Source organism: Calliopsis andreniformis, chromosome 5 (genome assembly GCF_051401765.1).
Source record: "Calliopsis andreniformis isolate RMS-2024a chromosome 5, iyCalAndr_principal, whole genome shotgun sequence".
NCBI lineage: Eukaryota > Metazoa > Arthropoda > Insecta > Hymenoptera > Andrenidae > Calliopsis > Calliopsis andreniformis.
This window is the reverse complement of record NC_135066.1, coordinates 21,354,187-21,377,611: the sequence shown is the minus strand read 5'-3', so window position 1 is coordinate 21,377,611 and position 23,425 is coordinate 21,354,187. Positions and strand designations below refer to the sequence as shown.

At 34.5% G+C, this 23,425-nt stretch overlaps 3 protein-coding genes across 4 annotated transcripts in view; 2 read left to right on the top strand and 1 right to left on the bottom strand.

The window, feature by feature from the left end:
- Positions 1-231, top strand: part of LOC143179664 (uncharacterized) — a 41,831-nt gene extending 41,600 nt beyond the window's left edge. The window contains exon 12 of the mRNA XM_076378978.1: positions 42-231. Within this exon, the coding sequence (XP_076235093.1) occupies positions 42-116 (75 nt within the window). The 3' untranslated portion in view covers positions 117-231. The remainder of the gene's footprint in view (positions 1-41) is intronic.
- The window catches only part of LOC143178725 (uncharacterized), a 40,387-nt gene that overhangs the window by 7,814 nt on the left and 9,148 nt on the right, over positions 1-23,425 (bottom strand). The window contains exon 6 of one of the 2 annotated variants that reach the window (XR_013001844.1): positions 21,809-22,050. The exons of the other annotated variant lie outside the window; for it this stretch is intronic. The gene's annotated coding sequence lies outside the window, so the exon portion shown is untranslated. Of the gene's footprint in view, positions 1-21,808; positions 22,051-23,425 lie in introns of those variants that run through there. 2 annotated transcript variants of the gene reach the window in all.
- Positions 232-20,710, top strand: LOC143178726 (uncharacterized). The gene is made up of 3 exons (XM_076377527.1): positions 232-425; positions 2,514-2,735; positions 19,774-20,710. The coding sequence occupies exons 1-3, from the start codon at positions 279-281 to the stop codon at positions 20,245-20,247; spliced, it is 843 nt and encodes a 280-aa protein (XP_076233642.1). The 5' UTR covers positions 232-278; the 3' UTR covers positions 20,248-20,710.

The following is a 23,425-nucleotide window of genomic DNA, read 5'->3' as shown; positions in this document are numbered from 1 at the left end:
TAGTGAGTTTAAGATTTTACATGAAATGAAATTGTTTCTAGGGCCTCTTAATGAAACAGCTAGAATGGGATTCTGAGAGATGCCTAGTCTCTCCCGCTGCATCAGAAATCTATTAACAATAACTATGCACTCGCGTTCTCGAGCATATTTTCATTTTCTTTTTTGTTTTGTTTTTGTAGAACGTGAGATTGTGCGAGAAGCATGAGATGACGAGAAAGTAGCGATTCCGAATTTAGAGCAGACATTTTAGTATTTTTCTTGGATTACAGATGTAAATAATGGCCTTCCAGTTGGACGATCTTTTGAAGGAAGACAAAAAGGACGCAAATTTATTGCCCGATTTAAGTAAAGCGACTTGTAATTCCCAAGACGAGTTCCGACGACTTCTCGAGAACTGCCCTGAATTTAAAATTAAACCGGAAAAGGTTGGGTTGAACTTGTTAAACCAACTGCTTCTCTAAAATTTGCACAACTAACACATTCACAGTCCAGTAAAATATTCAGGAGATTGATACAAGAATTATTAGAAATATCAAATCATACGAAATGAAACGCATACTCTATTAACAATAACATTTTTTTAATCAAAAATTCAACAAGAATATGATGAAAATGTTATAAGGAATCGTTCAAATTGTTCTGACCTATATGTGAATTGTAGGATTGTAAAATTGTTAATTTGGTAACTTTCCAAGTGCTCGAACATACAACCAAAACGAATTGATCATAAAATGTTCCCTTCAAAAAACAATCTTTGTCCAAAACAATTTTTTCATAGTTTTGCAATTTTAATAGTTTTGATGATATCAATATTTAAGAGATATTTTGATTTTGACACCCATTTTTAAGGAATTTGGACGAATTTTTTTAAAGAAAAAAATAGACTATTTGGTACTGAACTTTTGTATACGTATTTACTAATATTTAAAGTAGGTATACAAATTATTTTTTTCAAAGGAAAATAACACTGTTCAACAAATTTTGACTTTTTTTCGATTTTGTAAACGTGAATAAACATTTCTTATAGATTTTGACGTGCTGATTACGAATCTGCAAACCGTTTTGTTCCAGAACGTACAGTTTTTGAAAAAATCAATTTCGAAAAAAATGACAAATTTTCAACTTTGGGATTTTTCTGTGCTTTTGCCGTAGTAGTTATTTAGTTGCTCTTTGCACGAAATAATTCTGTGAACTCTCCCGAATAAAATAATATAAATAGTTATTAGATTATAAACATCGAAATAGGTTTAAATAACAATTAAAGTGAAAAGGACACCCAAAACGCACCCATTTTTGCTGATATTTTTCACTTTATTTCAAAAAGTAAAGGTCTAGGAGAAAATTTGACTATAACACGCGATAGAGCAAACCTTTCCACTAAGGAAAGCATCAAGCGAATGTTCAAAATTATTTTTGTTTTCAATATAGAAATAAAATAGTTTGGCGAAACGCGCGGCGGCGGCAGTGGTACTCAATGATGTCATGCGTATAGGGTCCGCGGAACGGCAGGCGATAGGCGAGGCGTCCAGCGGCGCGCGCCGCCGTCATTGAGTACCACTGTCGCCGCCGCGCGTTTCGCCAAACTATTTTATTTCTATATTGAAAACAAAAATAATTTTGAACATTCGCTTGATGCTTTCCTTAGTGGAAAGGTTTGCTCTATCGCGTGTTATAGTCAAATTTTCTCCTAGACCTTTACTTTTTGAAATAAAGTGAAAAATATCAGCAAAAATGGGTGCGTTTTGGGTGTCCTTTTCACTTTAATTGTTATTTAAACCTATTTCGATGTTTATAATCTAATAACTATTTATATTATTTTATTCGGGAGAGTTCACAGAATTATTTCGTGCAAAGAGCAACTAAATAACTACTACGGCAAAAGCACAGAAAAATCCCAAAGTTGAAAATTTGTCATTTTTTTCAAAATTGATTTTTTCAAAAACTGTACGTTCTGGAACAAAACGGTTTGCAGATTCGTAATCAGCACGTCGAAATCTATAAGAAATGTTTATTCACGCTTACAAAATCAGACCCGTGTTGAACAGTGTAATCAGAATTATACGAGCTATGTGTTCTTATACGTCTTTGTAGTAATAGTATAACCTAAAATCCTCAAAATATTGTAATTTCTTTAGTCTGCAAAAAGCGAAAAAATGTCTAAAAAATTGGAACTTAAGCTCTGAAATACCACCATTTCTTTAATTTTTCAATCTTTCTATTTCATTTCGATTCACACCATAGACGCATCCGCATCCATAATCCATACTAATGTAGATGCCTATTTACTATTTACTCATTTGCTTTAAACATGTACAGAATCTCAGTAGGAAATAATAAAAAAATCAGTACAAAAGAAAATCTCAAAAATGTCATAAAAAACGCACCTGCAGACCAGAATACTCCCTTTAGAGGTTAAACGAAACATGTTTTTAATTTATATACAGTATAAGTATTTAAAAGAAATTAAAAATTGTCAGCAGTATCAAAATTAAACAAAAACTGTGAATATGTAGGTGAAGAAAGATGACACGAAAGTTCGTGACAAGGAATTTTCTTGGAAGCCAACTCGAAAAGAATTAAAGGCGCTTGGGAGAGAATGGAACTACGGAAATCCAATACCTCTCGAAATGAGAGACTTAAATCTTCACGAGCTACAACAGGTTGCCATTGATTGGAGAATGCTGACGCCCATCAGACCAAAACATCGACAGGATGAGGATATATTTTCGAGATTGGTACGCACAACTCAAACAATTGCAACCGCATCGACACACACATATTCTCTCTCTATCTCTCTCTCTCTCTTACTCTCTTTTATTCAGTGGCTCTTGTATAAAATAGAAAAAGAGTGCTAGTGCGACTAGTCAGAATCATATGAGTTAGTCATTTTATAAATCATTCTCCATATCGTATACTTTATCTACAATACATACAACTGATTTGCAAACGAGTTATTCGTATCTTGTTAATTATTATTATCATTATAAGCTAGTTACAACCTTAAAGAATACCAAATGGCTTAAGAATTGACACACAAACGATTTTTATCATTAGAGAATAATATATTCAAAATTAATATATGAAATGTTCAAAATATCTTTAAAATCTTTAAGGAGTTTTAAAACAAAAGACAATTCGAATCTCGATAACTAGTAATTGCTCGTCCATGAATTGCTCATTGGCTCATTGGGAACTCTCTTCTATTAATCACCATGAAGTGAGCTTGAAATCATAATTTCATTCTGTAGTCTGAAAAATTTTACTACGCCCTAAAATAAGACGAAAATTATGAATGATAGAAATGTGTCTGAAGCCTCGTTTCAGAGTTATCAATTGTTGAGAAAATACTTAGAATTCCCATAAAATATATCTGACTTGGGACATATTCTACTAATTTCACTATACTCAACCAGGTTGCTGTATATCGACAGTAAAATAAGTCGTAAGTTTGACACATGTCACGCATATTTTACATATTTTCTCAATAATTAATGACTCTGAAACGAATCCTTAAGGAGGTAGTGACTTTTCGAGATTGACAGGTTGATATCTGCTATTATAGTTTTCGTTAGAGGAATAGTATGACCTATGAACACGTAGCTGTCTAATAAGTCGAGAGGGAAGGCAAATGTGACTCACTCTCTCGCTCTTGAAACGCTGAGATTCAACTGTTCAAGTTGCCGCCAAGTGACACAAGTCACGCACGATCTTTTCAATTGCCATTCAATTTTAAGACTGAAAATTTTTTCTTAAAACGGGGTAATAGTGAATCTACTCTTAAAGAGATCCAAGACCAAGGTCCGAAATCGCTTGCAAGCGACCTAGCACGAGCGGCTTCCTCACTCTTTGAGGAACAGTCGTAGAGCAGGGTCCCTTTGTGAATGTAGATGTCAATGCCTGTTACAACTGCAAGTATGCTCACGATGGACGTAAAAAAACCAGCAAAGATGCGTGCTATTCGTGTTCCACTAGAGGTCTCGTGGAATACCTTAGGTGCAATACGTTTCACAAGACTTCCTGTGAAACAAAAATAATCCTGTACTTATTCATTTTCAGTGTTCCTGAACAAAATAAGCTCTGAAAAGAGTTGATTTGTAATTTCCGTCGATCTGTAAAAATCTGTCATAGTAGCTCTTAAAAGTTTTGTGGCCGTTACTGTTCCTCATTAGTACGATTTGGTAGCTCTGAAAAAAGCTGTTTGTTTTACATACACCATTCATTCTCTTTCGCTCTGTTAACTACTAATTACAGTACTTATTTCTAAATATGTATAACGTTACCACTATCAGTACAGCAACTACGACCACTACCATCACCATCACCATCACACTATTACCATTACTAGTAATATTCACCCTATCTTCTGACTCGAACTAAGAACGAGACAGTATTTTAAATATACATATAATAATCTGCTTTTATGAACAGTCTTCGCTCTTTTCATAAAAGAAAAATGCTGTTCGCAAACATATGTAGAACCAAACATTAATTTTACTTTTACGATAAGCTTGAAGATTTCGGGAAACAACGGTGATAAATGGGCGTAGAAGTTTAAAACATTTGGGTCCTTTTGATTTTTTTATTTGAGTCGATCAGGGCGGACGAAAGACAAATATGGCGCCAACCTTAGTAAGAAGAAAGAAATAAAAATATTTCAAATAATGACAGTTTTAATATTGTTTTGTAAAAAGTGTAAATTCCTTTGGTATTCATTATGTGTAGTGCATGTGTTTAAGAATTCGTTCCCTGCAAGAATAAGAAAACAAAACCTTTCAATATTCAGAACGTATTTTCCGCTATGTATCATAAAGCTTTATCTGCAACACACAGCCGCTGAACGGACAGGTAAATACCATAATGATGAGCGGTTCTGTGATAATGGAACAATACAACGACAAGTCAAGATAATAGGAGTCACTGTTAATGTAATCTCCAAAACTGTAACTACCAGCCAAAATATAGTAACTATAATACTACCAGCCAAATATAATAAAAATTTCTTTCTTTCACTGTAAGAATAAACTGCTTCAAATTTTGAAAGAGTACATGTGCTAACGATTGTCCTCTTGATTTTTAAACAATTAGTATTATTACAAATAGTTTTCGAAATAATAATAAAACATTATAATTTACTTTTCTACCATAGGGAATAGTTGGGAAGCTTAGAGACCTTGATGCCTGATTGCTTCATAGAAAAAGATATTTTCACATCTAGGACCATATCATTCATAGAAAGTGTTACAGTGTGAAATTACTTTTACAATATAATCTCTGTTTATGTACAAAATATTTCCAAAAAGGAGAATGCTTATTCGTATCGTTATATGTATACAAAATGGTCTCAGAGCATTTGGGAGTTCATTAATCCTTAAAAGCGTTGCTAAAAAGAATTATTTTATGTTCTAAAAATTTCGAAGAAGGAAACACCAGTTATGATCGTATTATTGCAAGAAAAGTACCTTTTCAGGGTACCGTATTGTTTGAAAACCTAATTAAAAAAATGAAGGATACGCGGCAGATAATAATTCACATTTCGAGTGGATCACCAATGAAAATAGCTCGAATGTGCAGACACCCTTATTGTCTGAATCTTCATTGATAAAGGGTTTCTTCATATAATATATTATTTTTATTTACAGTTACTGTCACTTTAAATTTCTGCTCTCCTAATGAAAGTGATATCAAACACGTCATTATTCCGATTATTTATAACTAAGATACTTAAAACATTAAAACTTAAAACTTTGTTCTTAATCTCTAATGCTATCCTTGTCTTTCATGGCCCCATTATTTTCAAATGTCGAGCTCGAGCTTCGTTCGGTTGTCAAGCGAGACTCTTCTTTTTTTGCTTGTGTTGTCGTATACTACCAATTATCTCCATGACCGAGATTAAAGAAAGCAGAATCGACTACCAGTCACTATAGAAGCTTTCGATCGAACCATTACGGAAAGTTCAAGGTCCAGGCCATTGTATCACGAACTTCAAATTGGACCATATACATATACGTAGTCGTAGAACATTCTTGTGCAATTTTGGTGTTTGAAGTGTAAAAGACAAAATATTTACAAAATTTCAGTTTTCTTCTGAAAAGGACGAAAAATTAACCGAATTCGTCGCCTCTTATCGTGTTCTGTATGATGCGAATGATGAAGATTACAAAAACAACATACTGAAAGAAAATTTATGGAAAAACATCAAATATATTAAAAAAAAACACGTAATTATAAATTATGTAATCATATTGTTATTCATAAATATTATAAAGCTTATACATAATAAAGCAGGTATGTATGTACATATTAACCCTTTGCACTTCGAGGTTCTTATTTTCCATTCATTTTATCCTCTTAGAAGGGACAACGGAGTGCAAAGGGTTAAATGTTTTTTCAAATGTTAATCATATACGACTCCCAATACAATTTTTCTGCTATTGTACGACTACCCCTGGTGTATTGAAATACAGACGAAAATCCCGTATTTCGAGTCTTTCGATATTGGCAAAGTCTCCTGACCTCGCTAAAGATCTAAACATGTCAATAGGTTGCATTCTTAATTCATCATTTTGCCGTGAAGTGTTCTTATTCATGTATTCCTTACGCAACATATTATGTAAATAGCATGTTCCGATAACAATTAAGTCTGTGGTTTCCGGTAAAACCACTACTGGCAAATACAATATCTTAAAGGTCTGCGATAAAACTGCAAAGGAATTTTCAGAGACCCTTCTGGCTCTGCAAAGACGATAATTGAACATTGATTTTGTGACATCTTCTATAGCTAGGTTTTCTGTATAAGGTTTTAGAATATGGTTACTAAGTTTGAAAACTTCATCTTCTAAAATCACATGCGGTACTATTATGGCAGATGCTGGCAATGCTTTTTCGACGAGAAATGGGAAATTTCCCGAACAAATATTTGGACTGTAAGACGAAATCAGGGAATTTCTTGAAATAAAAACACAAGGCGTTTTTAAGACTGCACGTTTACTGCACACGGCGAAAGTCAGTACCAGAATGGTCTTTTTGACCGTCTATTAGCTGTGAGGACGCCTTTGTTTACCACCACCCTGCCTGTGCCATTATTCATGTCCGTCTAGTTCGGTATTAACGTTGATGAAATGCCGTTGCATTCATCAATGGTCGCCTAAGATATTGGTATATCTATGCTCAGCAAAACTGATACACGTTGCGTCGTGACGCACGTTGCATCTTTCTTTTGATTTCGTCTGATGTTGACGAATATCCCTTTTTATCATCTTACGTGTACGTGGTCGTTTTTTTTTTATTATGCAGCCTTAAGCTTTTAGCCGTTCTTGTCCTTTCTATAACATAACCAAACGAATGTAAAACAGTGTTTAAAATATTTAATTAATCACTAGTTTCTCTTGTCAGTTATCCTAACTTAGTAACAAAAAGAAACAACATTAAAAAGATACAAACAAATACAAAAGAAAAACATTACGCATCATGGTCCTTTCCCTGGATTGTAATACACGGTTTGATTTTATCAGCGGCAAAGATTGTTCGTAATCGTTTGGCTCCTTCTCGTAGGTCTTCTACGCTATAGAGGTCATTTGGTAACACCGCTTGAACACGGAACGGCCCCTTATATTTGGGGAGTAATTTCCGACTACCCCCGTTGAGGGTTCACTGATTATACTAACCAGCACCAGTTCGTCCAGAGTATACCTGCGATCTTCTTTTTGCGTTCTATCGTAACGTTCCTTCTGTACCATCTGTTCTTTGGAAATATGCTCTGCAATATCTTTGCTTAATGCATTCAAATCCAAACGATCCATGTTTTCTCGTACAGCGTTCATTACCACTCCTTCTGCTACAGTTGTGGTGTCACACCTATTCAACGCCTTCATCAGTGTTGTATTAATGCTTTTATTGTGCATGGTCTTTATAGCACTTTGCACTTTTTTAACCTGAACGTCCCAGTCTCTTGGATCTTGACCAGCAGCATTTATTGCCAAAGCATCAAGAATAATTTTATTATAGCGCTCACATTGTCCGTTCGCTCTTGTAGCCACTGCGTTAAGTACATATTTGATACCATAAACCGAATATAGGGCGACAAATCTGTTGGACGTAAAGCTCGTTCTTTGATCACTTATTATAGTTTATTTTTCTTTAGCGTGTATTCCTTAAAATAATGTTTTGTTTCAGAAGATTCTTCATTACTAGTACGGATTGTTCTAATACGCGACAGCTGTTCGTCTTGCATTTGAACTGCGACAATCCATTTAGCTTCGGTGACATTCACATAAGCAATATCAAGGATGGTCGTTTGAGGGTTTCTGCTAAGTGCGTCGCGTGTGCCATTCTTACTCCCAGCCGGTACAAAATGTCGAACGTGTATTCTTGGACCTCTAGCCACCATCGACCTATGCGTGGCAATAAATCTTTTTTCGAGAAGGTCGTTCTTAACGCGTTACAATCAGTCACTATTTTAAATTCTATGCCCAATAAATAAACTCTAAAATGCTGTAAAGCGAAAGCAACAGTCATCGTTTCTAACTCGTAAGAATAATAGCACATTTGATCCGCTATTGTTTGTTTGCTCAAATACGCAACTGCTGTCATATTCCCATCTTCCTATTGCTGTAATAGTATCGCTCCCACACCTATAGGAAACTTTCGTTTCCGCCCAGGTGGTAGCAACAATCTTGTCGCGACTAACCGCATGATACTTAGATTGTCACATGCGTACCGATGATAATTCATCTACATGACGCACCCAGTTTTCAATAGTCATGTCTTCTTTGGACGGATCATACAGCGAAATCAATTGCTCATCACCCGGACATGCATAACTCGGCGATTTCGCACGAGACGTAGGACTACGCGCATTTCCAGTCGCCTGCTCTAAGTGATCAAAAGGATCATCAACGCGTATGTTACGGGATCGCGAATCGCATTTACGCGGACTATGCGATCGTTCCCGTGAAGTCCGCCTCTTCGTGCTGCGCGAACGCGATCTGGATTCTCGCCATCGTGGAGTACGCGATCGTGCATGCGATTGCGATCAGTGCAAGAATTGTTCTAACATATATTTCGTATACGTATAATTCTTATACGTATATTACGTATAATTCTTGAAGTATGTCTTTTACAATGATACTTATGTATGAATGTGCGAAACGTAAATGACAATGATCGAAATGTTTCTCTATTAGCAAGAAACCTGTAAAAAATAAATTACCTATTTATTTTAGCCGCTAATTATAAAAAATGGTGAAGAAGAAATACATTTATGAAAGTGAAGCGGAACAATAAATGCTGCACAGGATCCGCAACAATAAAATCGAAATAGTCGTTATTGGAGCAGTTAAATTTTTTAAACAATGTATCTTATGAAAGAAGGCAAGTATATTCTATGGACAATAAAAATTTCGAAATATATCTATACATATATATAATAAATTAAAAAGTATGTTTTATAACACTCGCAGTAATATGCAGTTACAACAAGTACAAGATTCCAATTCATTGTCTTCAGTAGCAATATATACAACCGACATGTCAACAACATCTTCCATACTTTCAATAGATACAACAAGCACAAATACATGTTATTGTGTCGTATACCCGGAGGATGGCAAATTAAACACGAATTGTCGAGATATATAATTCAATACTCTTTATTACAAAACGATGTGTTCAGTTCAGAGGTCTAATTCTTTCTGACAAAATAAGGGGGTGCAAGGACAAGGAAAAGCTTAGTGGGGAAAAGAGGGTAAAGAGAAAGTTTTGGGTCCTTGGCAGGGAGGCCGTTTTTATGATGGTATGAAGTGGTTGAAAAAAACTCTTGGGACTTGACGTTGGCCAGATGCCTACATTTCTGAAGAAAATAAGAAACGAATTCTAGGAGTATCTGACAATGTACAGACAATCTGCTCCCGAAGAATCAAATCCCATTGTAGACCCAGTCACACAAAAGAGAAAACAAAACTCGCCCAATACTAATAAGAGTAAACGACATGAAAATGACGGTGGTATTCTTAGAATTTTAGAAAAAAGAAGTGTAGACAGAGAAAAACTATTAAAATCCATAAGGTTTTTAAAAAGTATAGCAGCGACAGTACTGACGTTTCCACCACACTTAATTCGACAAGCAAAATATGAAGTATTGAATATAATAAATCAATTGGAAGAAGAAGCCATTCAATTAAAAGAAAATCGCGAATGGAATAGTGATCCATATCAATTAACTCGATTATAAAAAAATGATTCATATAATGTATTGCACGATATTATCAGCATAATAAAATAGTACTAGTATTAAGTATTATTAAGTATTACTAGTATTAGTTATTATTAAGTATTATTAGTATTAACTATTATTAAATATTATTAGTATTAGGTAATAGTATTTTCAAGTATTATATTATTTGCAATGTACATGTATAATTAGTGTTATTGAAAAATATAAAAATTATTTTTCAAAAATCATCTTACCTTAATGTCAGAAGTAATTTTTCAAGTAGTGAGATAGGACGTTTCATTCTTCCGTATGATGATTTTCGTAGATTATTGCCGACAAGGTTGTTACGAGACGGGAGGCGAGCAGCGCGAGAGACCGTCGAGGATAGGTATATTTCCAAAGAATATAGTGGTTGATGTGTTGGTTGGTACACGGACGAAACTGATGCGAGATCAGTGAGCCGTTAGGATTATTGTAGACGAGGACGGACCTGATGTAATATCAGGGAGCCTCTGAGGATAGGTGTGCTTGCGGACGAAACTGATCGGTGATCAGTGAGCCGCAGGAGAGTGAGTTTGTGAACGTACCTGATGCGAAATCAGGGAGTCACTAGGATCAGTTTTACAGACGAACTCAAATTAAATTGAGGTGCTGTTAAGGAGGTTGGCGAATTCGAACAGACGAGCCTGATGCGAAATCAGGGTGCTGTAAGGAAGTTGGATAATGTACAGACGAACCTGGTATCAGGTAGCTGTAGGAAGTAGACGAAACTGATGTAAAAATCAGTTAGCTACAGGATAGGTTAGCTTTCGAGGACGAACTCGAATAAATCGAGGAGCCACTAGGTTGAATGCAGTTTCTTTGGAAGTAAGGGTAAGCGGACGAAACTGATGTAAGATCAGAGAGCCGCAGGAGATGTTAGTGAGCCTCGTAACTTTTTAAATTATTAATTAATACAACTTGAGCGGTTAAGCTGTATCGTGGTGGATCTGTCAACTTCGAATGGGATCGCTTAAGGTAGTTATAGGTTTGTAAGCAATCTACGCAAAACTACAATGAATACTTAAATATATTCTAAATCAGTCTTTACGTACAAGTGTACAGTGTAGTGTTGTCGCGTAAAGTGTATGATATTAATGCACGGTGTTAACGCACTGGCGATGCGGGGACTTACAGAGTGGTCGTAGGAATTGCCAGATAGAATTTATGCCGACTCGCGGATTCTATGAGGTTAACTGTAAACTCGAAAGGGAACTTTAGACCGATCTAACTGGATAGCAACCAACTCTGACGAACTTGACTATCAACGTGACGGTACTGTTCTGAACCCGTTAGGGCTAAAATCTCTGAGTTTATATAGGCCGAAAAATGAGTGGGGGTTCGTTAGAAATTTCCATATAAGGAAATTTCTCACGGTTGGTACAGCGTCGTGGTTGCTACCCAGCTGCTCGGAGTCGCGCTTACATTAAGATAACGAAAAAAACGAGAGTGCTAGGGCGTTTTCTCTTAACAGGCAGAGACTTGAATATTTGGGAGAGTAGACGGAAAATATTCTCCGTACGTAACAAGGTTTAAGATAAAATCTACTTGTCCTTTATTTAATCGAAAAAAATGTTCTATATGTTTCTTCATCATCCAATGAATGTTTCCTTATTAATATATTGCAATAACCTTCTGTACCCGATTTTTATACATCTTCTTCATCACTTTCTCTTTTCCTTTTCATCAGAAGTGCTATAAAAATTTCAGCATTCTCTTCTTTTTCTAACAATAATTGTAAGAAAAAATTTCTGTTCATTTTAATAAATTAATGCTATATCTCCACACACTACAGGCAAAATGACTTTCCTAATTCGATAAACGAATTTCGAATGGTGTGGGGGATTGATGAATGCGAGAATACGCGATACATACTATGTATCGACTAGCGATTGTAGAGTGGGGAAACAAAAAAAGATAGACGCTATGGTAGAATTAATTTCAACAGGCGGCTCAGGGTCACTCAGCCCCTCATGCGCCTTTCTGGTGGGACAGAGGAGTGAGCTCACGGATATTCCACACGCGCGGCTAGTGCGCCGTGCGCTCGGAGAACTGCCGTGGTGGGGGAACCCACCAGAAAGGCGCGTGAGGGGCTGAGTAACGCTGAGCCGCTTGTGAAAATTAATTCTACCATAAGTCCCTAGACGCGGCGTCTGATGTTGACAAGAAAGCCACCTTGCGTTTAACGCTGCGAATCGTAGAACTCATTAGGACGCATTGCGTCACAGAGGCGCAATCGTATGCGTCTGACGCCTGCAGGAAATCCTGCCTTTAGGCTACGCACATAAGCTCATCGCTCATACTATAGCTCTCCACTTTGTTGCCCGAGTCGTTGAAATAATTTCGAGGATATCCTCTCATCCCTAGAGGTAGAACGTTTTGGCTTGCAATGGCAATGGAATAAGCTTGCATCAGTAACAACTGACGGAGCTCCTGCTATGATTGGTTAGTTACTCCGGATTTGTGGACCGTCTTTGGACAAAATTTTACAACACCTCTAGAAATAATTGCCTAACATTGCATCATTTATCAGGAACATTTATGTGCTAAGGGCGTTAAATTATGCAATATTATGGAAGCTGTTGTCAAAACTACTAATTATATTAGGAATTTTGACAACAAACGTAGACAGTTTAAAACATTTGTAGAGGAACTGGACGCTGAGTATAGGGATTTGCCAGACCATACAGAAGTCCGTTAGCTTAGTCGCGAAAAAGTTTGAAATTGTTTTTTTCATTTGCGCGAGGAAATTCTCTTATTCATGGATATAGCAGGTCGTCCAGTTCCCCAGTTCAGTGACAAGATTTGGATAATGCATCTTGCGTTCTTATCCGATATTGTCGATCACTTGAGTGACCTAAATCTTTCTTTACAAGGCCGAGATAGAACAATATTACAGTTAATCGATTCAATTCAATTTTTTAAATGTAAATTACAATTATGGATGGGACAATACCGTGCCCACAATTTACATAACTCATTTTAGTAAATTAAAATCAGTTTCAGTAGAGTCAGTAGTAGATTTTGATAAATTTTAGAACACTTTGCTATCACTACACACAATTTCTTACGTATTTTCAAGTTTTTGCTAAAATAGATACCTATTTAGATATAGTCATGGCATAATTTCAATTTCAAGCTCATAAGGCTCCAACAGTTTTACTATTAGAGTTTTTAGAATTACAGAATACCAGGTTACTAAAGTTAAAGTACAAGGAGGAATCAAATGTTTTAAACTTCTGCGCCCATTTACCACAGTTAAAATTTTCCGAAATTTTCAAGCTTGTCGCAAAAATAAAATAAATGTTTGGTTCCACATATGTTTGAAGACTGCTCATAGAAGTAGATTATTAGACGTGAATTTAAAATACTGCCTCGTTCTTAGTTCAAGTCAGAAATTATTACCTGACATTTCTGCACTAGTCAACAAGAAACAGTTTCGAAGATCAAAAGAACTACTAATACTAATAATGTGAACATCACTAGTAGTAGTAGTGATGGTGGTGATGGTAGTGGTAGTAATAGCAGTACTGATAGCGGTAACGTTATATATATTTAGAAATAAGTACTGTAATTAGTAATTAACAGAGCGAAAGAGAGTGAATGGTTTATGTAAAACAAACAGCTCTTTTCAGAGCTACTACGACAGGGGTTCACAAATCGACGAAAATTACAAATTATCTCTTTTCAGAACTTATTTTGTTCAGGAACACTCAAAATTAATATAAGATTATTTCTGTTTTACAGGAAATCTTGTGAAACACATTGCACCTGAGGTATTCCATGAGATTTCTCGTGGAACACGAATAGTGCGCGTCTTTGCTGGGCTTTTACGTCCATCGTGAGCATACTTGAATTTGTAACAGCCATTGACATCTACATTCACAAGGGACCTTGCTCTATGGCTTCCTCAAAGAATGGGGAAACCGCTCGAACTAGGTCGCTTGCAAGCGATTTCGACAAGTTGACCGAAAATTTGTATTACAAAATTACAATGTTCTTAAAATACTGTTACGTGCAATTTAAATATTTTAAAAAAAAGAAAAAGATCTTTCCAAACTGGGTATCGAACTTGGGACATGTCACTTACAATCAAACTATCATCCGCAATTACTCAACCGCTTGTTTTGTGTGGTACAGCAGAGAAGAGAATGATTGGATGAAGCTGAAAGTAAAGGATATAATCTTTTTATAAAATCCTTAGTTTTCGGAAAAATTGAATTTGAAGTTTGTCATAGTCATATACATATATTTGACTATCCTCGGGCTTTATACATACACTTACTGACAAGGGTTAAGAAACAAAATAATCGTTCAGGAGTTACTGTATATTTTTTATCTTCTATGATACATACATTAATCCACAATAAATTTTGTTTTGAATATGCATATACACTCAACAAAAAAATTAAGGGATCACTTCTACGAAGCCGCAAAATGGAGCCAAGTTCAAATAGTCTTAACTTTGGCAAAAACGGTCGTATTGATAATATTGAAAAGTCGTTTGAAAGCGTGAAATCTCTACTCTCGCATACTGTTTTCAGATTTTAATTTTACTATTTTGTGACAAAGTTATAGCGATATAAACGGAAGTTTAAACTTTTTTTAAATTTCAATCAACTTTCTAGTACTCCATAGGGTACAAATAATTTTTTAGGCACATCGCATATTTATACTAGTCGAAAGCGACTTCCTTCCTGTGTAAAGTAAGTGTTTACTGAATGTTGTACAATTTTTTTGGTAAAGTTATTCAGCTTTGAAACAGAAACCGTCTCTTTGACTTTAATTGCTACTGAAAGACGATAGAATCATCGTAGAACGTAGACCAAAAAAGCAGTAGAAAGTTTAAGCTTTCCTTTTGATGATACATTGTTTACTTCAGCAATTTAATTAACATTTCGGTACACTAGATCTTTTCGAAAATATACTTAAAAATGGTACAATCTACAGTTTTTCTTTATCTCGTTGCATTTCGACAACAACTGATCGCAGCATCATGATCTTAATCTCATTTTAAAGCGGAAGGTCTGCCGATCGCGATATTTCAGAAAATGCTGCCATTTTATAACGAGACAACGTCAGCAGAGTGGTCATTTCAACACAATAATAATCCAAAACATTCTTCTAAATTAATTAAAACGTTTTTCATGGAACAAAATGTTAATGTAAATGTTCAAGTGACCAAGTCAATTTCTAGACTTCAATCCAATTGAAAATTTGTGGAATTATGTTAGACGTCAACTGGGAAGTTATTCTTTTACCAATAAAGCGGAATTAGTGCAAAAAATTACAAAAATATGGTCTAAAATTGCAGTTGAGCTCCGTGTTCGATTAATCTAATAATCTAATCAATACCACGCAAATGCCATACAGTCATCAAATTCAAGGGTTGTCCTACATCTTACTAGACTACCAGAAAAATTACCTGCCATTGTTTTTCTTCAAAGTGGTTATCTAATTTAAACAAAGTACGTTTCTTAACTTTTGTCATAGAAATTTTGTTATGTTTCTTCGACTCAATATTAGCTATAGTCTTTATACATGTATATTCGAAACAAAACTTAGTGTCCGTTAATATATGAAATGTTATCTTTTTATACTATTTTTAATTCCAATGTATTTATCGTAGAAAATAAAAAAATACACCATAATTCCTGAACGATTATTTTGTTTCTTAACTTTTTTCAGTAAGTGCATACGGAAGAATAAGCGGTGCTAATGTCATTATTTTATGTATATCTTCCCGGTTGTATCACGTGTCCTGCTATAGTCTGTGTGTAGATTTGTTTTAACTGTTACTCAGAAATACGCATGAACACGAGATACTTCACAAAATATCATCGTTTAATTTCTAGAATCATCTTTCAGAATTTCATACAACCCGAGAGAGTACGCTTCACTTTACAATGTAAAGTGAAATCGCTCCTGAAACTCGAACGTTGTTCAAGTTGCGCCCCAGCAGCGGCATAAGCCATGCGCGATTTTTTCGATTGTCCAAATATTTTCACTTTTCAACTTACAATTAGAAGGAGATAGTGAAACACAAGATTGGTGGAAATATGATATATTTCATAACTTCTTAGAATTAGAAAAATACAAGTACGAGTAAATGGCCAATTATCAGATCCTCAAAAAATTGAAAACGGTGTACCGTAAGGATCATTGCTCAACGTCACACTCTTCCTCATAGCAATCAACGATATAATCGCTACCATCTCACCTCCACTCAATTGCACGATATTTGTAGACGACATCACAATATTCACTACAGGCAAAAACATTCAAACAGTACAAGAACTGCTCCAAAACACCCTCGACAAATTACAGAAATTCTCAAGAAAAACTGGGTCCAAAATATCTAAAAGCAAAACCACTACAACTCTATTCTCCAGAACCAACAGGAAAAATGCACAACCAGAACTCTATCTAGGATCTCAACAACTACTAGTAATTTTGTATACAAAAATCTTAAGACTGATATTTGACCAGAAACTTCCTTGAACGCGCCATGTTAAAAAACTTACAGATGAATGTAATAAAAGACTAAATATTCTGAAAAGTCTTGCAAGCAAAAATTGGGGAGCCAAAGCTCAAATATTAACGACCACATATAAGGCTTTCATTGTATACACCTCTGCAAAACCTAATACAATATTATCAAAATGATCAACCCAATCCATAACGCAGGAACTCAAATAAATATTAGAGGGTCATTTCCACGCCAAATCGATCACTTTTTGACCTCGATATCAAGGATTTTGTTCAAAATTGAATATGATGTAGTCCACATGAAATTAGGGAGGGTTTAAGTCATCATTTTGCTGTTATCAAATTTGTTTACAAAATACAGGCGGTCAAAGTTTTCAATTTTTGCCTATTTTCGTGAAACCGGGGTGTACTTTGGAATTTTTATCTCAGGAACTATTTGTCGTATTGAGTTAATTTTTTTTTATTTTAATCGGGAAGGTTTGGCCTATTTTAATAATATATTTTTTAATTGGGAACTCTTTTTTGCAAATTTCCCTTAGAGGACCGGGGGTCAAAAATTAAAAAAAAAATATGACCATATTCCTTGAACTTTAGCCTACAAAATAAGCTATTGCCGAAAATGGAACTCGTAAAACTAACTCCGCAGTGAGCAATTATAGGTAGTGGTGCGCGCCGCTTCAGGTAAGCGGCCCGCGCGCCCGGAGATTACGGTCGCCCGATCGGACCTCTCGCATCCCATATTATTTGACTGAGGTGTAAAAACAATATCGACAGGTCGCGTATCAGTCTTAATGATACATCTACCCAGCTGGCAATAAATGGAAAGGAAGGTGTTGAAGGAAAACATTATGTGCCACAAGACCTTTTGGCGCAGCCCTTGTTTAAATACATATTTCAGGTATAAATGGTACCATTAAGACTGATACGCGACCTGTCGATATTGTTTTTACACCTCAGTCAAATAATATGGGATGCGAGAGGTCCGATCGGGCGACCGTAATCTCCGGGCGCGCGGGCCGCTTACCTGAAGCGGCGCGCACCACTACCTATAATTGCTCACTGCGGAGTTAGTTTTACGAGTTCCATTTTCGGCAATAGCTTATTTTGTAGGCTAAAGTTCAAGGAATATGGTTATATTTTTTTTTTAATTTTTGACCCCCGACTCTCTAAGGGAAATTTGCAAAAAAGAGTTCACAATTAAAAAATATATTATTAAAATAGGCCAAACCTTCCCGATGAAAATAAAAAAAAATCAACTCAATACGACAAATAGTTCCTGAGATAAAAATTCCAAAGTACACCCTGGTTTCACGAAAATAGGCAAAAATTGAAAACTTTGACCGCTTGTATTTTGTAAACAAATTTGATAACAGCAAAATGATGACTTAAACCCTCCCTAATTTCATGTGGACTACATCATATTCAATTTTGAACAAAATCCTTGATGTCGAGATCAAAAAGTGATCGATTTTGCGTGGAATGACCCTAGAGCATTTAAAACCAGCCCCATCGTCGAAACACTGACCGAAGCTAATATGATACCATTGTCCTTCAGAAAGAAACAACTAATTGTAAGTTTCAACTATGCCGTCTCATTAGCTGCGTCCCCTATCAATCCAGCGTACCATCTTTTGTTCACCAATAACGAACCAGAACAGTCAAATAAAAAACGCAAATTACCTCAACCCTTCAACAAGGATTCACGAGTAGCTGGAAGATATTGGATTGTTGCTTTCAAACATCAGAACAAAAAAACAAGTTAAGATTCCGCCCTGGAAGATCTAACCACTCAAAATAACCCAAATCAATAGTACAAACAAAGTAAAACAGAAGCCCAACATAAGTCTAACCAAACATAACAATACACAACAACTCCACCTAACTGTAGATGTATCCCGATCTCCAAATGAACCAAGATGCCACAAGCGGAACACGGAGATTCCATATATTGTCTAACTACCTTTCAACCAGCTCTTGGAAATTATATGCCACTCTAATGATTCTCGAATATATCAAGCAAGCAGAAGAACATAAATACATTATGTATACAACAGAAATCAAAGTGCCAACTACTATTACCTCTAATAGCATGAACCCCTTAGCCCAAGAAATTTTGGAAATATTACATGAAATGGAAAACAGCGAACGAACTCTGGAAATACTATTCGACGAAACACCGTTGACCCCCAAAAATACCTCCTTGCCCACAGAAGCATTCAATTCATCCTTACAACCGGCTTATCATAAGGATCTCAAAGCAATTATTAAAAACAAAATAAAACTAGTGTGGAATTCGACGTGGAAAAATACCAGTCCTAGAGCAGCAATACACGTGGTCCGAGATGAATCTAGAAATTAAACGATGACATTTTGTGAAATATCTCGTACTAATGCGTATTTCTTAGTAACAGTTAAAACAAAACAGATCTATACACTAATTACAGCAGAATGCATGGTACGACCGGGAAAATGTACATAAAATAGTACCACTTAATCTTCCATATATGTATGTTTAAAGCCCAGTGATCGTCGGGCTAAACTAAATTACATAAAAATACTTGAATTCCGCAACTGTAAACGATTGATTTTTGCTCTACTTTGTAACACTCGTAGTATTCAATATCAACAGAATTTCGTGATTTAACGAAATTCATATAAGTATTATAATCTCTCAAATAAACCCTTTTGCAGATCAAAATCTTCTCATAGAAGGACGAAAAGTCGCAGGGCGTAAACCCATCTTTTTGCTTAATTTTTTCGATAATGTTACCGCCTTAACATATCCGAATCTACCTCCTTAAATATATTTTCGTCATTCTTGATTTTCGTCCTATTTTATCATGTAGGATTATGCTTTAAAATTTCTGATACCTGTTGTCAAACACTCTGTATACAGTGTTTTAGTAAACATAAGTCCACAAACTAAACCAAGGAAGCTCACTACATAGATATCGTTTTATCCTTAGATTATACAACAATGGACACAAAGTAATAAAAAGTTCTATTTTCCTGTACATTATAATCTTCTTTTGTAGGTGGAAATGGGAAAACTAGAATTAAAAACGATAGCCAAAGAGCGTCAATCGACGGTCAGTCCATTCAGACGGAGCAAAAATCGGGCTGGCATAATCGAAAGCAGCGTGAAGATTTGCACAGAGTGCGGAGAAGAATTTTGTTTCGGCGAATTCTGCAACGATATTCTTTACGATTTATTCGAACGGGTTTCTATTACGATTAAACAACCGAAAGCAAAGATATCTGCTGATACGGAAGCAATAATAGCCAGTTTAGACCGCAAGAAGAGGCGTAAGAAGAAAAAAAGAACGAAAAGTAAGAGCAGGACTCCTAGAAGGAGTGTCAAACTGTTAATTCGGACTAAGGGAAAAAAATCTATTGGTAATGACTTAAAAAAAAGTAGCAAGGATCAGATTAGAGACAAAGGTCAAGAGTCGAAATCTGTTAAACCGTTCAAGAGAAAGTGTAGCAAATATACCAAAAAAGGATTGTGAAAATAATAGTAAAATATTGAATAATAAACATAAATTCGATATTTACTAAAATTAAGTTCGTTCATTTTGTAAACTACATTAATATGTCTATTTATTTGTAAGAGTGTTTAAGTATCTTGATAGAACTACTTTAAAAATATTGTAATTACAAGTATAAAGTACATATGTATTATCAATTTATAATACTTATATGAATATAATATCTATGTTACTAGAGACAAATTGTGTAAGTGTTTAGTCGGTAAACTCGTTAATGAAGTAAAAATCAAAAAGAATAATATTCTGTGGTCCCTTGAAACGAAATATTCTTTTGTTGCAAGATTTTCATAGGACGTAGAAATCTGACTTTCTTTGTGCAATATCTAGCTTCTAAATGACTATAATATTGGCGGACAGGCGCAGTGAAAAGTTGCAACCGAATACTGGAAAAATATAATTTTTATTTGAAGTTTACCTGTTTTTTACTTTATCTACCTTGTCATCCATTTTATTTCTTTCCTTGTCCATATTTTCCCCGAAATGTCACATCGCAAATAAACATTGAATGAGAAATGTTCTGCCATCGTAATTTCGTTGATGAAACATCAATTTGTATTTTTATACAAATTTTGAACTCGAAGTTAAAATAGACTTTTACAAATATATTTTAGAGCATTTTAAATGATGATACGTAGTCTTTACGAACAAAATATTTCTCTCACAAATCGTGTATATTTTCACTAAATTTAAAAGAAAATGGTCACTTATATTAATATATGTATTATATATGCTTCACTCTTTCTTTCTTTCAATTTCACTCTCTTAATGCAACTTAATATTAAATCGTACGCTAATAATGAAACTTGAACTGACCGAAATTACGCACATTTTACACAAATATATTTACACAGTTATGATATTAACAGTAAATATTAGTACGTTATATTTTCCGTAGGTTATTGCAGCAATTACAATGCTTTTGGTGAATAAAATACTAAATACTAGTCTTACGTTTACTCACTCTGCACTCTTTTCTTATTCTACATTCTGCGTCATTTTCTCCTATTCTACTTCTGCGTTTTTAAGTGACAGACATATGTGCATCTATAAAGTAACAATTATTTCATAAAAAATACTTTATTGTGTCTTAAACTAAACATAACATATCAACTACTAAAAATACAGCAGTCTTACAAAATTACAGTTAAGGAAAGAATATAGATACATGTATATACTATGTATATACGGGATGTCCCAGGTTTTTTCAGCCAGACGGTGTCAGTATATTCTACAAGCATATATATATATATATATATATATATATATATATATATATGTATTATATATATATAGCATGATGTTTTCGTTGGACACTGATCGACACTTTTGAAATATCTCTAAAATCTTAGTAAAAGACAATATTATTCGATCGTTATTTTTTTTCTTTTTCTCCTATCTTTTTTCGTTTAAAGGTACATACTACTACCATAGTACACGATATAGTTGCACACAGATATATAATTAAAAGAACATTGCTGCTTAATATACATATGTACAATAGCAATAATACTCTTCGATTGTAATTAAGCTTCAAATTCAATATCTTAGAGAGAATTTCTTGTCAATGGTACGAGATTACGTACAGAGCAGTTTTTATTATGATCTTGTGACAGCAAAAGTGTTCCTTGACGATTTATATTTATAACAATAAAATTACAATTTCTCGAATGAAGTACGTATAAATCTTATCCAAAATATGATATCCTTCTACCATTCTTTTAAAATTGTTGCACCTAATACAATTAGATCTGAGCAATCTTCAACCTGTAACAAGCGATTAACATGGTATCAGCTCCGCACTGATCCTAAAAATATCATAACTTGTGATACTCTTTTCTTTATTCTGATTATTGAGTACCGTCCAAAATTGTATCCAATAATTTTAAAGGATTATTACGCGAAAAGTACTGAAACAAAAGGGCTTACAGTACTGACAAAACAAAAATGGAGGAAAATACAATAACAAAATAAACCATTTTGAATGGAGAGGAGTGGATATCATTTCAAATTGTTATGCTTCAGTCATTTTATAGCAGTAATTTAAAGAGATGAATCCAAATTAGTCTTCATTAAAGTCGTCAGAGGTGTGAAGTCTTCATACGAAATGTTTTGCTTAATTTTGGATAAGTCTAACAAAAATTCATTACTATACTATTGATAACTTGAAATTTTCTGCATTGCCGTAGACTGTAGACTATACTTCCCCACATACTTTAAATCTAAATCTAGTACATCGCCTTATTAGTTTCAAAACATTCAGTTTCATTTTGATATTTCATTAAGTTTAACACGTGGAGAAGATTTTGACAAAAGAATTTTTTCAATTTGAAGTAGTTAATGAAGTCATGGCAATGAGAAAATTTGCATGCCGTACTTAGAATAATATGGACATGAAACTTCAAGTACATTTTTCTCGAAATCATAGTTTTTGACCTGGTATTAAGTAAATCTCTGAAATTATTCATCCGATTTACTTTTAATTTGGAAACATTATTTCTTATAAAATTATTTACAATCCAATGTATGTTTCTTTTGATATCTTAATTTCAAATGTGACGAAGGTTTAAAATTAAACTTTTTCAGCAAAAACATTTTTTCCTTAGAAAGCTGCTGCTTTAAAATTAGTTTGAAATCCATGCTATCCTACATTTTACATACATTTATAAGGAACAAAATTTCCAAATTTGAAGTTTGCTACCTGCAAACACCGTACGTACCTACATAGTTTGAAAGCAAGATAGTATTGACTAATAGATGACAAGTATGTAAGCATGTAAGCCAAAGACTCAAGTAATTCTTAATTAAATAACTATTGCAAAAATTTATAATAATTTTAATATTTGGATCCTTCATTTGTGTAGTGAAAATACTGTTACCCTAATAACTAAATGTAAAATAAATTAAAAAATTAAAATCTAAAAAGGTTAAAGGACAGCCAAAAATAATGTGTATGTATTTCTTGTAACTGCAATAACTCAAATTTTAGGGGTGAAAATACCCTCTCAAAGTTTGATCCACAAATAACTAACTACAGCAAACGGTTAGAAATAAGAAACAAATTTATTAACAAATATTGAATAGTTTTTGACATACTAGAAGAAAATGCTAGAGTTAATAAAATATATTCAAAACTATTTTA

Excerpts from the sequence above, each read along its gene's own strand:
- LOC143178726 (XM_076377527.1), top strand. The coding sequence starts at position 279 with ATGGCCTTCCAGTTGGACGATCTTTTGAAGGAAGACAAAAAGGACGCA. Across the intron at positions 426-2,513 it reads TTAAAATTAAACCGGAAAAG|GTGAAGAAAGATGACACGAA; the intron begins GTTGGGTTGAAC and ends GTGAATATGTAG. Across the intron at positions 2,736-19,773 it reads AGGATATATTTTCGAGATTG|GTGGAAATGGGAAAACTAGA; the intron begins GTACGCACAACT and ends CTTCTTTTGTAG.